General features: G+C 43.2%; 1 protein-coding gene across 1 annotated transcript in view; it reads right to left on the bottom strand.

Annotated features, from left to right (window-relative positions):
• spon1a (spondin 1a) overlaps positions 1-17256 on the bottom strand; it is a 217555-nt gene that overhangs the window by 148807 nt on the left and 51492 nt on the right. Inside the window, exon 6 of the mRNA XM_049483540.1 lies at positions 12595-12743. Coding sequence (XP_049339497.1) covers positions 12595-12743 — 149 coding nt within the window. The remainder of the gene's footprint in view (positions 1-12594; positions 12744-17256) is intronic.

Genomic DNA, 17256 nt, shown 5'->3' with positions numbered 1-17256 from the left:
GAGGAGGAAGAGGAGTTCTACACCGCACCGGCCAGAACCCCCTTACCGTACCCCACAGGGGCGGTGCTCTTCACGGCTCTCGGCCGCCCAGACTCCCGTGTTGCCCGCGGCTGAGGTTCCACGCCATGAGACCCCCGCGACTCATTCGCGCTCCGAGACCCCCGTGACTCATCCGCGCTCCAAGAAGCACGCGGCTGAGGCTCCACGCCCCGTGACTCCCGTGGCTCAGCCGCTCCCTGAGACTTCAGCGGCAGCCGCGCCGCTCCCCGAGACTACAGCGGCAGCGCCGCTCTCTGAAGCTCCAGCTAAGCTAGCTAGCCTGCTGGCTTCACCGCGCTCCGAGAAGCACGCGGCTGAGGTTCCACGCCATGAGACCCCCGCGACTCATTCGCGCTCCGAGACCCCCGCGACTCATCCGCGCTCCAAGAAGCACGCGGCTGAGGCTCCACGCCCCGTGACTCCCGTGGCTCAGCCGCTCCCCGAGACTTCAGCGGCGGCCGCGCCGCTCCCCGAGACTACAGCGGCAGCGGCAGTGCCGCTCTCTGAAGCTCCAGCTAAGCTAGCTAGCCTGCTAGCTCCACCACGCTGTCCAGCCCGGCCGGCTTCCAGCTCTCCAGCCAGGCCGGATTCCAGTTCTGCGACTCCTGCTCCAGTAGCAAGCTCTGTTCCGGTTTTTACAGCCTCCCCCACTGCTCCAGTCCTGGTGTTAGCGGCAGCCGCACTCTCAGCTCCTGCTACAGCGGCTTCTTCGCCAGCGGTGCCAGCCGCTTCCAGATCTGCAGGACCCGCCGCCTCTGTAACAGCACTGCCCGCGGCTCCCGCCGCCTCTGGATCAGCGCTGCCCGCGGCTCCTGCCGCCTCTGTACCAGCGCTGCCCGCGGCTCTCGGAGCGCGGTGAAGCCAGCAGGCTAGCTAGCTTAGCTGGAGCTTCAGAGAGCGGCACTGCCGCTGCCGCTGCCGCTGTAGTCTCGGGGAGCGGCGCGGCCGCCGCTGAAGTCTCGTGGAGCCTCAGCCGCGTGCTTCTTGGAGCGCGGGGGTCTCGGAGCGCGAATGAGCCGCTGCCCGCGGCTCCCGCCGCCTCTGTACCAGCACTGCCCGTGGCTCCCGCCGCCTCTGTATCAGCGCTGCCTGCGGCTCCGGCCGCCTCTGACTCTGTGCCCGCGGCTCCGGCCGCCTCTGACTCTGTGCCCGCGGCTCCGGCCGCCTCTGACTCTGTGCCCGCGGCTCCGGCCGCCTCTGACCCAGTTCCCGCGGCCCCGGCCGCCTCTGACCCAGTTCCCGCGGCCCCGGCCGCCTCTGACCCAGTTCCCGCGGCCCCGACAGCCTCTGACCCAGTTCCCGCGGCCCCGGCCGCCTCTGACCCAGTTCCCGCGGCCCCGGCCGCCTCTGACCCTGTGCCAGCTCCCAGAACATTGTTTGGGCCCAGGCCCCGGGTTTCCAGGCCCGCCCCGAGGCCCCCGGACTTTAATCCCAGTACCATGCCCAGGCTGGCTCCCTGGACTTCCACACAGACTTTAGCCAGTCCTGGGCACTTACCAATGTTTGTACCCCTGTCTCTCCCTGTCCTGGTCCCCGTATCTGTGTCAGTTCCAGTTCCTGTCCCCGGTGGTTTTTCTGTTCCCGTCCCAGTCACTGTATTTGTTTCTGTCCCCGTCACTGTTATGGTCCCTGTTCCCCTGTCCAGTCCTGTCCTGTCTACTCTCCCATACTTGTCCCCTGTCCGCTCCTCTGTCCAGTCTCAGCCCCCTGTCCAGACCCCTGTCCAGACCCCTGTCCAGTCTACGTCTCTGTCCACTGTCCAGCCCCCTGTCCAGTCTTTTGTGCGGTCCTTGTCCCCTCTCCAGTCTTTTGTCCTGTCCAATGTCCAGACCCCTGTCCAGTCTACGTCTCTGTCCACTGTCCAGCCCTCTGTCCAGTCTTTCGTCCAGTCTCCGTTTACGTCCCCAGTTCAGTCCCAGTCTCAGTCTGTGTCCAGTGTCATGCCCCAGTCTCCTGTCCTGTCCAGTGTCCAGTCCCCAGTACAGCCCTATGTCCAGTCTCTGTCACCTGTCCAGTCTCCGTCTCCCTTTGTGTCCCCTGTCTGGTCCCTGTTCCAGTGTCCGTCCCCGTCTCATGTCCAGTCTCCGTCACCTGTCCAGTTCCCCGTCCAGTCTCTGTCTCCTGTCCAGTCTACTGTCCAGTTTCCGCTCCCTGCCCAGCCCCACGTCCAGTGTCCGTTCCCGGTCCTGCCCCCGTTTCATGTCCGGTCTCCTGTCCAGTTCCCTGTCCGGTCTCCATCCTAGTTCTGTCTTGTCTTGTTCTTTGTTTTCCGCCCTCTCCTGACCTGCTCCTGGGGTTTCGTTTTTCGCGCCCCGGGAGTTGCGCGTTAAGGGGGGGGTTATGTAAGGTCCTGGCCCTGTTTCCTGTCTGTCATCGTGCCTGTGTTGTCCCACGTGACCCGTGCCCCTGTGTTCTGCCTGTGTTTTTCCACTCACCTGTGTTCTTTTGTAACTCCACCCCTTCGTCCCAGGTGTTTCATGTTTCCTGTGTGTGTGCACCTCTATTTAAGGTCCGTGTTCCATTTCCCCGGTGTCGATCCTTGTACGTTTATCGTCTGTCAGTGTTCCATGTTTTCCCGGTTTCCTCAGTCTTGTTTGCAGTTAAATCCCTGTGTATTGAGTATCCTGTTTTCGTTAAATAAATCCCCTTTTTGTTTGCAATTGCGTCCGCCTCCTCGTCCTCCCTGCACCCCGCACCCTGACACCACTCTGCTACATTTCCTATAAATTGCACTGGCTAAATTTTTACACATTACACATTAATTCTTTTCATATTTAATTGAGAAGATAAAATTAGTTATTATATTATTTATATTTAAATTATATAAGTTATATATATTTAAATCTGTTACCATACTTTTATATATGTTTGTGTTCAAATCAAAATTTGAAATTTGAATGAAGCCAGCCACCGTAGCAACATCAGGATCTTGCCAACTTAGCCTTTTTTTATTATTTCCTCTCAATTTATCTAGGCCAATTGTCCCACCCATCCAGCTGCTACTCAGCTGTATATCACCCTTCACTAGTGATGCCACAACACAAAGAGGGTGAAGATCAGCACATGCCTCCTCTGATACATGTAATTTCAGCCACCGCCTCTTTTTAAACTGCTGTTGATAGCTGTAGCAATGCCGAGTAGCATCACAGCGCACTCTGAGGAAAGCACAGCGACTCAGTTCTGATACATCAGCTCACAGACGCAGCCTTGTGCTGATCAACATCACCCTAGGAGGGATTATATAAAAAAGAATGCCATCTACCCACCCAGAGAGAGCAAGGCCAATTGTGCTCTCTCAGTGCTCCGGCAGCTGATGGCAAGCTGCATGACAGGGATTCCAACCAACAATCTCCCAAACAGGAATCTTATATTGATTGCGGTTTGCACACTATATGACTATATGATCTTTCACCAGGAGGAACACGCAATGATGCAAAATATTCTCAGTTGAAAATAAATAAATAAATAAATAAAGCAAATGTATTTAGAAGCTGTAAGCAAAATAACATTTTTAGAGTAAAAAAAGAGTTTTGGTTGAATGTTTTTCAAGGTTTTTTTTTTAAAGAGATCTGTCACAGAAAGTGCTCAGAAAAAAAGTGAGAAAAAGACATCCATTCACCTTTACTCATGTCTTTGTACCTTCCACCAGATAAATACACCTACAAGAAATCCATTAGAAAGACCTTGCTGTACACATAAACATGCAGAACAATCCCGCCGCCTGCTGCAAATCAGGTGCGCGAATTTACAAGCAATCACACTCTCATCACTGAAAAGAAGACACCTGGGATGCTCTGCTTTTTTTACTATACTCTCCCGCCGAGATTCAATAATGACCTTGAAGCGCACTAAAGAAAATACTGATAATAGTCAAAACTGGAGAGAGAAAAAAAAAATCTGTTTATAGTAATGACTATAAACCGAGCATGTGACCCTGGAGAGCAATTGGAAGAACAGATTTCAGCGCAAGCTTCTGTTAAGACGCAGCAAAAATAAGAGCCCTCACACAAACCAGTAGACTCTGGCCTTTGTGAAAAAAAAAAAAAAAAAAAAAAAATGGTAAAGACGATATGAGCTCAGCAGAAGGACGGACTGATGGGCGTACATTTAGTGTAATATAGTACTTCTCTTTGAAAGGGAGACAGAGACTGATATACACTATATGATATACACAGTGAGCCTTTACTGCAACAAGAATCCACAAACTGTATGACTTAATATGAGAAGGAGAGCAAAAGGCTTGATGTGATTAGGGGGATAACACCATGCTACCATGTGAGAGACTGAGGTTCAATTCCTGGTCTGGTTGACCGAATGCTCTACTACATCAATAAGAGTCTTTGGGGAAGACTCCTAACCTACATTGTATGTTTAGGGTCATTGTCTTGCTGGAAGGTGAATCTCCTTCCCAGTCTCAAGTTTGTTGTTGCCTTCAACAGGTTTTCTTCCAGGATTGCTCTGTATTAAGCTCCATCCATCTTTCCATTAACTCAGACCAGCTTCTCTATCCCTGCTGAAGAAAAGCATCTCTACAGCATGATGCTGCCACCACCATGTTTCACAGTAGGGATGCTGTGTTCATGTTGTGTCCAAGGAAAACAGCAAAACAACAGTAATCCGCCCTTTAATCAGGCATTTAAATAGCTTTTTAAAAGTTAAATAAGAGCGTTTTTCTGGGATTTAAAGCATGAATTCAGCTGTAACTGTAAATATCTGTGCTGCAAAATTGTGCTGGACTGTGCTGGATGGAGGCAATGAGGTTACCTGGTGTTTACTCCTGCCTTCCACTTCTACTCACGCTTCTCAGGCAGCAGAAGCCTGTCACTCACACAGACACAGAGACAACGCTGTCTATCTACTTCTTGTGTCAAGAATCAAAACATTGCAATATGACAAGTTTGATTTAATTGCCTTAGATGACATTGCAAATCCTGTGCGCACATCGTGATGACGATGGTTAAACGATATATCGTGCAGCCCTAGTCTAGTAGAGTGAACAGTAAGTGGATACAGTGTATCAGATACAGCAGCAGTGCTGCTGGAGTTTTAAACACTTATACTACCAGCACAACACACTAACTAATTAACTACTAATACACCAATCATTTCAGTGTCTTTGCACTACACATGTAAACACCACAAGATAGTATATAGTAAAAAGTATATTGTAATATTTTGATTCATAACTGCTGCATTGTGCTACATAGCGTTTCTCCAAGTTCTTGGCTATACGCAGCCCTAACGACTAACACACGCCTCTGGAGAGCAATTGGAAGAGCACATTTCAGCGTGAGCTTCTGTTCAGACAGCGAAAATATCAGTAGATTCTGGCCTTTGTGGAAAACAAATGGCAAAGACGATATGAGCTCAGCAGAAGGACGGACAGATGGGCGTACACATATAATACCGCTCTCTGAAAGGGTGACAGAGACTGATATACACTATGATAAATAAAGCCTTTATCGCCCTGCTCTTTACAGCAGCGCTCGGCTCGTCTGCGCCGAAACGCCTGCTTGGCTCCCTGAATGCAACCTTGCACAAACTCAAATCACAACACTTCTGCCTCCCACTCGGCCTTTCTTTTCAAATTTCGATCGCCTCATTCGTCTGCGTACCCCCTCCCCGTCACACAACACCGCCCCCACCACCCTCTCCTCGCTCTCTCGCTGCTGAAACAGAAGCAGTTTGTGTTGGTGTCACTTTTTTACTGGAAGTGCTTTCCTACTTTGATGCCCAGATTCATTTGAGCTCCTTCAACTTTGCTGGAATCGTTGCAAAGTCAGTAACAGTGAAGTGTGCATGATAATCATGCTGGGACCTGACCGATATATTGGTTGCCCAGTGAATTTTTGTATAAACTGAAGCTCTGGGGGATGATTAGTATTGGAAAAATGTCTCTGAATAAATCTGCATTAATATTACAGAGCTTGTATTCAGAAGGTAATGAACAAACATGAAGATTTTTTTTTTATTTTTTTTTATTGGGTATTTAATGGATTTTCATATCATTTGTGCCATTTCTGAATGAACCTGGAAAATATGAAGAAAAAAAAAAACTGGAAAAAAGGATTGGAAATTCTGACTGTCATCCTTTTTAGCCTATATGGTGACAAGATTATCCACAGTTTATCACAAAAAAGAAAATGGAAGAAACCAACTAATACTCTACCCTTTCAAAGTTATACAGAATATATATAATTTTGGTGAGAAGTTTACATTTACTCATACTGTATACTACATAAAGAAGATCTCAAATTTTGGTTGGTCCAAAAAACAGACACTTTTAGAAGCCATCAACAAGCTTGTGCCAGAATTTTGGTTGAACATTTGACGCTTTTTTTGAAAATTGGTAGAGATTTACTGAATAAGCTAATTCAATTAAAGTAACACTCATAAACATAAAAGACAAAGTTTGTCCAAACTTTATTTGAAAAAGTCAATATGGGTTGCAAATGTGCATTAAAATAAGTGAATTCAATAAGTGACTAAACTGTCTAGTGTGTTTGGACGTTATCAGGTAAGGAGATTTTTAGCCCTCACTTTTTGTCCTGCCAAATATCTAGGAACGGCAAACAATTTGGTCATAAAAAGACCCAAAATGTAAACCCAACGTTAGTGATGGTGTTACTAATTGTAACGTGAGTGTTCTAGGGTTAAACAAAGCAAAATCTGAGGGCCGCAATGTGATTTAAATGCCATGGTTCATCCCAACAAGAAGCATTTGCGATGGCATTCATACCGATAATGCTAAACATAAAAACACAGGATCAAACAAACGTGCAGTATGTTCCAAACGCTGATCCGAGCAGATGGTGCCTTTTATCCTATTCAGCACACAAAGAGATTCTACACCTTTCCAGCTGCTCGCTGCTCCAGCCTAACCCCAGAACAAGCGTTCCCCAGCGCAAGTAACTAATGGCCTGCTTTGTTTGGGCTGATGTGATGAATGTCCAGCATGTACGGACCCTCGCTGTAGAATAAGTGGTTATAGGAGCCATTGTTGCTGGATCCTTTAAGTGTAGAAGCCCTTTTGGTACCACTTTAAAATAAGACTACCCTTATAAATGGTTTATGAATGGTTTATAAACTAGATTATTAAGTATTATTGATTGAGTGATAAATGCCTTAAAACCATTGATAAGCAGTTACATCATATCAATTGAAAAGCCAACAGTGATCTGTTGTTTGCATAGTCTTTTAATTTACAGTAAAAAAATTAACATACAGGTTTTAGACCACAATAATTTATTGTCTGGACGGACAGTTCTGGTGGAAACAGGAGAGTCGAGGTGAACATTGAATTCTGCCGTGATTTGGGCAGCCGTGGTTTTATGTATTTTGGATACAACCCGGGTTAGCACCCGAACATCCCTTTCAGACAGCTTCCCCTTACAGCGTCCACAGTTAATCCTTTTGGATGTGGTTGGTCCTTCTTGGTGGTATGCTGACATTACCCTGGATACCGTGGCTTTTTATACATCACAAAGACTTGCTGTCTTGGTCACAAATGCGCCAGCAAGACGTGCACCAACAATTTGTCCTCTTTTGAACTCTGGTATGTCACCCATAATGTTGTGTGCATTGCAATATTTTGAGCAAAACTGTGCTCTTACCCTGCTAATTGAACCTTCACACTCTGCTCTTACTGGTGCAATGTGCAATTACTGAAGATTGGCCACCAGGCTGCTCCAATTAAGCCATGAAACCTCCCACACTAAAATGACAGGTGCAGCATAATTAATAACCATTATTAAATAATCTCCTTTATAAACCTGTCATAAACCCTTTATAAATAGTAGTCTTATTTTAAAGTGGTACCTCACTTTCTTATTTATGGAGCGCATCTACACGTAGTCTGCACCTGCTAATAAATCTGAAGGTGCTCCACTCACAGAGAGCCCATTTCAGGCGACACACTGACGCGACGGAGGGCTGCTATCACACATATTTGCAGCAACTGCACGACAGCCATGGATTATGCTTTTATCACACGGCAACCTGCTTCACATTGCCGCAGATGAAGGCGAGATTCTTTTGTCCCCTCGTGATTTGTCCTCGTCGCAGCGTGAACGCTCGGGGAGCGGAGGAGTTCAGCCCCCAGCCAGGCAAACGTGTTTCATCACAGATATAGATCCTAACACATCTCCCTCCAGCCCCTCGCCACCGGTACCTGCTGCAGACGTTCGATACCGGACCCCCCTGATAGAAGAGTTATCAGGCTCCCTCAGTGTGTGCAGCTGCCCCCCCCCCTCCCTCTCCACACCCACCATCCCCGTCCCCATCCCAGTCCCCCTGCTTTCCATCAGGGCTCTGTTCTGTAGTGTAAGACTCCAGTCCTCTGCCTACGCTGACTGAAAGGATTAGATAATGAATCAGTGTTCTCAGAGCTAACATCAGGAACCGGAGCAAACGCTGGCAGACGGAGGAGGTCAAATGGATTGAGGTGGAGGTACAGATCCTATCTGCTGTATTGTATGCAGATATCAGTGTGGATAACAACTCACAGGATGAACCATGGTCAAGTTCGCCTTTAATGGAACGGTTATCGAGAAAATCACACTCGAAAGTTTGACCTCAGTGCACCACTTACACGTACTTGTGTGCTTGAGCTGGTTGCCTAGGTCTACAGTTTTACAGATATGCACCAAAATCAAAAAAGTGAGCAAAAATGAAACATTTGGTAAAAGTCTGAACAGCAAACAAGATCTGTTCATTCGTTTTTTAGCCACTTATTCACTGCTGGTTAGTTCCCAAAAGCGCAGTCATGTAGTCGCCCTGTATAATGTGGTTTTATGTTTTTTGGATACAATCCGGTTTAGCACCCGAACATCCCTTTCAAACAGCTCTCCTTGCGTCCACAGTTAATCCTGTTGGATGTGGTTTGTCCTTCTTGGTGGTATGCTGACATTACCCTGGATACCGTGGCTCTTGATACATCACAAAGACTTGCTGTCTTGGTCACAGATGCGCCAGCAAGACGTGCACCAACAATTAGTCCTCTTTTGAACTATGGTAAGTCACGCATAATGTTGTGTGCATTGCAGTATTTTGAGCAAAACTGTGCTCTTACCCTGCTAATTGTACCTTCACACTCTGCTCTTACTGGTGCAATGTGCAATTAATGAAGATTGGCCACCAGACTGGTCCAATTAAGCCATGAAACCGCCCACACTAAAATGACAGGTGTATATCAGAGTATTGTGCCTTTTTTCCCATTTTCAGGAAATTTGCTGAAAATGAGGTGCTTCACTATAATACTGTATACTGTACTATACCACTGGATTTAATGGCATAGTTTTTGGAAAATATCTCAAAAGTTTGATGTCAGTGTTTCTCCCCACATAGATCTGTGTTAGGTGAGTTTCCCGGGTATTCTATATTATAGATATGTATGCACCAAAATGAACATTTGTGGATAAAAATGAAACAGGACAAAATAAAACATTTGCTAGATTGTACCGGGCTAGATTGTTTCATTAATTCTGACACTTATTTACCAGATTATAAGGCGCATTTTGCGACACTAGTAAGGGACATGGGTGTCTCCATGTTTTCCTTCTAAAGTCAAATGATCACTGAATGTTAATCTTCTGGAAACGGTATATTTGGGTGAGTAAAGCTAGCGCAGGCTGATAATACTCACCATTGAACAGTGAAAGAGCCGGCGCATAGCGTGGTTAGCGGCTAATGCTAATGCTGCTCCAGCAATGCTAGCCAGGGTTAGCAGATTACAGACTACAGTCCAATAATACTCAACTTTGAACAGTGAAAGAGTTAGCACTTAGCCTCTTTAGCAGCTAATTCTAATACTGCTGGAGAACTAAACTAAAACTACAGTATAAAGCTGTATTTCAGCAGCGTGGCTTTACTGCTCCTTAATACATGACTGGTAAAATTCACACATAAGGCACACCTGATTATAAGATTTTAAGTGTGCCATATAGTGCGAAAAATACGGTAGTTCAAATGTAAAATACTGTGCTCAGTTGAAAACTCCACTATGTTTAGTATCAGTGGTTTAAAAGCTAAGTGCGCTGGATATTTGCATCTATTATTGGATATGGCCGGAGCAGCTTCACCTCTCTGAGAACCGCAGGTAAATTTAAATACTGCTCTCAAAAGAAACTCATGAAACGCACATTACAGCTCAGCACTCATAAACACCGGCGTTCACCAGCGCTCCTGCTGGCCCTGTTCTTCTGTCTGTACACAAGAATGAGGGAGGACAAAGGGAGGAGGAGAAGATTAAGGTGAATCTGTGCTGAAGAGCCACTCTGACGCTCACTCAGGAGAGGGAGTAACATGCTCATTATCCAGCCAGACTCCACAACGGCTCCCTCACTTTCATCATCCCATCCTTTCCACCGCAGCAAAGCGCTACATGGCAAAAGTGTGACAGGCATTAAAAATAGGTCTGAGATAGAGGTGGAGATAGATAAAGAGAGATGTAGAGCTAAATTCAATTCAGCCTACTCCAACCGCGGCCGCACTCCTCCTTTATCGCTTTAAAAATCAGGAAAACTGCAACCCGAGAGCTTCCAATAACCTCTACGCTTCAATTCAGCTCCAGCACCTATCTTTCGGAAATCTAAAATATATATCTGTGCTGTGATACACTGCGGCCAGAACTTTTATGCCACTTTTACTTCACTTTTTACTCTATTTCTAAACATCTTCTGGCATGGTTGCTCCTTCGTAATTCATTTGTAAAAAGTTTGTGAAATCTCATTTTCAATAATCACAAAAACATTTTTTTTTTTTTAAATACAAATATAATATCTGAAAAAAAAATGTACTTGTGCCTCTTATTGCCATAAAACATGAAAGCTGATGTCATGACCACCAGTGTTAAAAAGAAAGTGGCTATCCTCTGTTGGCCACACCCCCACAACTTATGAGGTCGAGTCACCTGAAATTCAGGCTTTTAGTTAACAGCTGTGCTAAACTCGTCAAGAGTTCATTTAAACTTGAATTTCTTGTCAGTTGTAAAGTAGTGAAGAGGTAGAGTGACAGGTACACAGTGAATAGCTCTATTTGAGTAATGTTCTAATCCATATTATGTCAAAAACTAAGTAAAGAAAAAATAAATACTTTTTCACAAACGTTCGCAAAGACCTTTAAAAAAGTTATGATGAAACTGGCTCTCATCAAGACTGCCCCAGAAAAGGAAGAGCAAATGTTATCTCTGTTGCACAGGATAAGTTCATCAGAGTTACCAGCTTTAAAAAAAAAAGGAAGTAAAGGTCTACTCACATAGGAGCCATTTAAATGTGTCAAACCTGACAAGGACATTGTAGTTCCTTACTTTGCCTTTCCCCTTCCCATTAATGGACACGTGCCTCTCCAGAACTACAATCCCCAGCATGCATTTGACAATATCATGCATTCAGACTCAACCAATTGCTTTACTTTCTCATGCTCATCATCCCCTGAATTCTAGAATGTTTTTTTAGCTGTGAGTAAATTGTACATGCATGTAAACCTCTTTGTTTGTATGTTTTTCGCAAGTAATTCCACTGTTTATCTAGCAACATACTGATCATTCTCTTTCTAATTCCTATTTCAATGTATTAACCCTTTTCTCTCGTGTTTGACTTTTGCTCTGTTTGTACTGTGTTTTCATGTTTTTGGATTGTATTTTTGGCTCAGGTTTTCTCTTTTGTCTTGCGCTTTTGGCTCTGATGTATCGATTTTATGTCTCTCTTTTTTGACCATCGCTTATATCATGACTACAATCTCTTTTTTTTAACTCTAGTATTAAAACCCCATTTACTTTTTTAGCGCATGCATCTGACTTCAGTCTGTATTGTTACAAAACGCTGCTTTTTAAAGTATTTTTTATGTGTTCCTTCAAAGTCTGGATGAAAAAAAAAAAACAGCAATCTTTTTCAAATCTAAAATATATATATATAATATATATATATATCTGTGTGCTGTGCTTCCCTGTTCCCAGCACTTTTACAGCCCAGTTTACTCTATTTCTAAACATCCTCCGGCATGGTCGCTCCTTCATAACCATGTAATTACACTCCTGCACTGCCATAGTAATGTAATGACCACCCGGTGCAGGTTCAGCGCTATTTTATCATTACTGCCCCATGAATGCAGCCTCTAATCCCTGTTATTATTCTTATCAGACTCCTTAAAGGACTACAGGGATAAAACCCACCCAATTTTCAGCAAGGTAAATTAGCATTAAACCAGTAAGTGTTTGGAACAGCAAGCCTATTAAACAAGCGTGTTTTACATTATTTCATTATTTCAAAAAAAGCCACAGAGACGAAATTTAAAACAAGAGAAGCTCCACCACCTCGTCCGACTCCCACAGGCACCGATCCAGCAATATTTCATGATAATATTTTCTCCAAATATTATTTTTTTTGCTAAAAATACAAGATAAGACTGCAAATGCTTTACTGAATGTGATTAACAAGCAACAATGCACCACCTTAAAAAAAAAAAAAAAAAAAAAAGCCCTGAAGAAATAATTCCTGGAAAACACCATAATCATAATTTCATATAATTACACATCCAGCATACTGTGTGTCTCCTTACCTTCTGCCGAATTTCCTCCTCCATCTTCACTGGTGAACCCAGCTCAGCCACCTGTTTAACTCCGTCACTCGCGTAACCTCCATATTCCCACAGCACATAGTTCTTGGAGTGAGACGACCCGATGATGGCTGACCAGTGGTTGGCTCTCCCTGTAAGAATGAGAAATATCATCATCATTGGTATCAAAGATGGTACATTATCAAAGAAAGAGTTAATCTTAAAATATAAAGTTACTTAATTTCTGTAATTCAGTTAAAAATGTGAAACTCATATATTATATAGATGTATTACACACAGAGTGATCTATTATAAGTGTTTATTTCTTTTATTATTGATGATTATTATGGCTCACAGACAATGAAAACCCAAAAATCAATGTCTCAGAAAATTAGAATATTATTATATTTTAAGACCAATTGGTACTTTTGGCAGTGTGCCAAGTCCTGCTGGAAAATGAAATCCGCATCTCCATAAAAGTTGTCAGTAGCAGAGGGAAGCATGAAGTGCTGTAAGATTTTGTGGGAAAACAAAACTGCACTGACTTTAGACTTGATAATAAAACACAGTGGATCAACACCAGCAGATGACATGACTCTCCAAACCATCACTGATTATAAGTTTATTTTACATTTTATTTGGAAATCAAGGGAGCAGAATCTGTAGGAAGAGTGGAGAGACACACAGTTCAAACTGCTTGAGGTCTAGTGTGAAGTTTCACCAATCAGTGATGGTTTGGTGTTGGTCCACTGGTCCCCTGAGTTTAATTTCTCCAGCCACACCCAGGCCTGATTACTGCCACACCTGTTCTCAATCAAGAAATCACTTAAATAGGACCTGCCTGACTAATCAAAGTAGACCAAAAGATACTCAATATCTAGACATTATGCTAATATCCAAAGACATTTAGGAACACATAAAAAAGAAAGTCATTGAGATCTATCAGTCTATCAGGTTGCGAAGCCATTTCTAAAGTTTTTGTACTCCAGCAAACCACAGTAAGAACCATTATCCACAAATTATGAAAATGTGGAATCATGGTGAACCTTCCCAGGAGTGACTGGCCGCCCAAAACTACCCCAAGAGCACAGGGACGACTCATCCAAGAGGTCTCAAAAGACCTCACAACAACATCCAAATAACTGCAGGCCTCACTTGTCTCAGTTAAGATCAGTGTTCATGATTCCACCATAAAAAAGAGACTGAGCAAAATTTATGAAAATTTTGTTTTGGGAACAAAAAAAACAATAAGGCTCATTTAGATTTTACCAGAAAAAAATCTGATGATGTCCAAGACTTTTAAGAAAATACTCTGTGGCGTGACAAAACAAAAGTTACATTACATCTACTGTAAAAGTAACACCACCAAAAAGAACATCATACCTACAGTAAAACATGGTGGTGGTAGTGTGATGGTCTGGGGCTGTTCTGCTGCTTCAGGGCCTGGAAGACTTGCTTTTATAAATGGAACCATGAATTTTGATCTGTCTACCAAAAGATCCTGAAGAAGAATGTCTGGCCATCTTTTTGGGACCTCAAGCTGAAACGAACTTGGGTTCTGCATCAGGACAATGACTCAAAGCACACCAGCAAGTCCACTTCTGATTGGCTAAAGAAAACAAAGTGAAGACCTGACCTGAATCCTATTGAGCTGCTGTGGCATGACCTTAAAAAGGTGGTTTACACTGAAAAACCCTCCAGTGTGGTGAAATTACAACAATTTTGTTAATAAGAGAGGAACAAATGCCATTTTTTTTCCATGTTGTTGCTGCAAAGGGTGGCCCAACCAGTTATTAGTTTTAGGGGGCAAGCACTTTATCACACATGCCCATGTCGGCTTGGATTTATTTATTTTTTTTTAACTGTATTTTGTGTTTACTTTGTTGTTTTTGACTTACATTTAAATTTGTTTGGTGATTTAATAAATTTAAGTGTGACAAACATGCAAAAAAACACTTTTTCACACCACTGTATACTTCACTCCCATTCCCCATTAGCTGTTAATGTGCTAAGCTACTTAATATGGCTATAAGTCCCCCTGCTCTCGAGCATCACTATGACATTGTTTCCCTGTGAAACACTGTGAGTATAACAGGTTAGGTAAACTCCTGGCACAGGGGTGCCATCCGTCAACCTCTGACACCGAGCCCCAGAACACAGCGCTGCCCTGCACAGCCCAATCGATGCGAAACGTGCTCCCCAATTACTCCAGCTCTGACCAATAATTAGCCTGCCGACAGCCGTGACAGATGTCCCATCAAATAGTGACCACAAATAGCCGCGGCTGAACACATTCAGCGAGGCCACTAAAACTAACTGTGCTTAATCTCCAGGCCTCGGCCTCGGCTCCGTCTGAAAGCAGGGTCTGCTGATGTTGATGCTGTGAAAACTAACAAATTACACTGTAAATAATGATGCATTAAGAGTGCCTAAATGACTGGGTGAAATGAATATGGGGAAATGAACGGCTTTGACCTGCTCGTGTTGTCATCTCTTAATTTAGTGTACATAAACACCTCAATTAACTGGAGTCGAGGGAAGCTCAGGTGTGTTCAGCCGATCCGTTTCTGTGAACTATTTGCCCATGCTGAACCCGTCGCACGCTACGGTGTGTAATTATTTAACAGGGACTGAGTGAAAATACCCAGCACTGATGCAATATGAATGTGAGCTGATTTGCAGCTCAGTTGATTACAGTTCTTGGGGGAAATTTAGCAACGTGAAATAATCATGAACCACTTTTATACAGGCCTTATTTTGCCTTCTCTTAACCCTTTCTGGCACGGACAGAAAGCGTATTTCAAAATATCAGAATTACTAAAAGACTCACTTAGCTTTTCTGTCTAAATAAAAGACATTTTGGGGCCCTATCATGTTATGATGTTTATTGCTATCTTACATCCCACCAAAAGTCTATTTTCACACCTTGCAGCAGCATCGTTTAAATAGCAAAGGTGCTTGTGAATATATCTAAACCGATGGATGTGGCATCTGCCAAAGTCAGAGCACACCTGGCTCTTAAAGGGAATGGCAAGTGACACACTGATTGCTTTCTTTCATGTTACGCCAAAAACAACCCTATGATTATTTAAGAGAATTACTACATGCCTGTTGCACATTTTAAACCAAGCAAGGTGTACTTTTCCCATCGTTATGATAGCAAAGACACATTGAGATGCCCTAAATCAAAGTAAAAGTGATCAATATTAAGGTTTGTTCACTCTGTGCTGGTGATAAAGTGATACCTAGCTTCAAAAACACAACGTCAAATTTGAAGAAATGTTGAGAGTCACAGAGAAACATTTACAGAATAAGTCCCAAAAGGGAAGAAAAGCTTCCAATAAAGTGAGTTTTGGCAAAACAGTTATGGTGAGACGGCAGGGGTGTGTGTGTGTGTGTGTGTGTGTGGGAAGGGGGTAACTAATACAATAATTTGGGTAACTGATAAAATTACCCAACTAACAAAAATAATAAACTAACAAATAAAAATGGGAAAGGGGTAACTATTAAAATAACACAAATTATTTACTTTTAAAATCACGTAATCTATAAAGTAACTAAATTATTTTTCAAAAAGGGTAATCAGTAATCAGATTAGTTTTTTTTATTTAAGTAATACCATCTCTGGTCCTAACCTTGCTAAGGTATGGGTAGCTTACTGCTGGATATGAGCTTTCAGCTGTGTTGTCATTAGCTATTAGCATTTGTGCGGCATTCCTTATAGCACACAAGAATTCTGTCTGGAAAGCAGTCCATTTTGTATATGTTTTGCTATTTACCCTACAGTGCAATTATAACAGGGACTGAGTGAAAATACCCAGCACTGATGCAATATGAATGTGAGCTGATTTGCAGTTCAGTTGATTACAGTTCTTGGGGGAAATTTAGCTACATAAAATAATCATAAAGCACGTTTATAGAGTCCTTATCTTGCCTTTGTTTAACCCTTTCAGGCATGGACAGAAATGTTATTTTTAAATGTTAATTTTAAATGTTTTTTTCTACAGTATGTGCTCACAAATATAATCACATTTAAAACATGTTTAAAACATCCGTTTTAGCAGGACCAGATCCAGCTTTGTTTATAAATACATTTCTAACATCACATCCTGTAAAAAAAAAAAAACCTTCTTACACTGACCACTGTACACTGAAGAATTAATCATCTCATATATACATATATACACAAATGTTGATACATCTGTCCAGCTGAAAGATAGCATGTTAGCATATGTTCTAACTGTAAACAAATAAGAAAATATTTTCTATTCATTCAATGCACTGAATACATCTGTTCAACGTAAGAAGTGATATTTTGAATGTGCTTTTATTTGCACTTAGAAAACCAACAATTGTACTGATTAAAGTACAGATCAGACACTCGCAGATATAAAAACACAAACACCTTCAAGGAGATCCATCTTGGTTGGTGGATGTGGATGATGGGATGGTGACATTATGAGGTGGTAGGTTGTAAGAATTGTTGTTGAGCTGGTTAATAACTAACAATTTATCCATATTTAAAGGTTCTGTGGTCAGATCAGACCAAAGTTAAACTTTCATGTGGTCAAAAAGTAACACTGCTCATCATCTTGAACACACCGCCCCCACTGTGAAACATGGTGGTGGCAGCATCATGGTTTGGGCCTGTTTTTCTTTTCTTCA

This window comes from Astyanax mexicanus, chromosome 9, assembly GCF_023375975.1.
Source record: "Astyanax mexicanus isolate ESR-SI-001 chromosome 9, AstMex3_surface, whole genome shotgun sequence".
Taxonomy (NCBI): Eukaryota; Metazoa; Chordata; class Actinopteri; order Characiformes; family Acestrorhamphidae; genus Astyanax; species Astyanax mexicanus.
The sequence above is the reverse complement of the archived record's forward strand: the minus strand, read 5'-3'. Positions and strand labels throughout refer to the sequence as shown.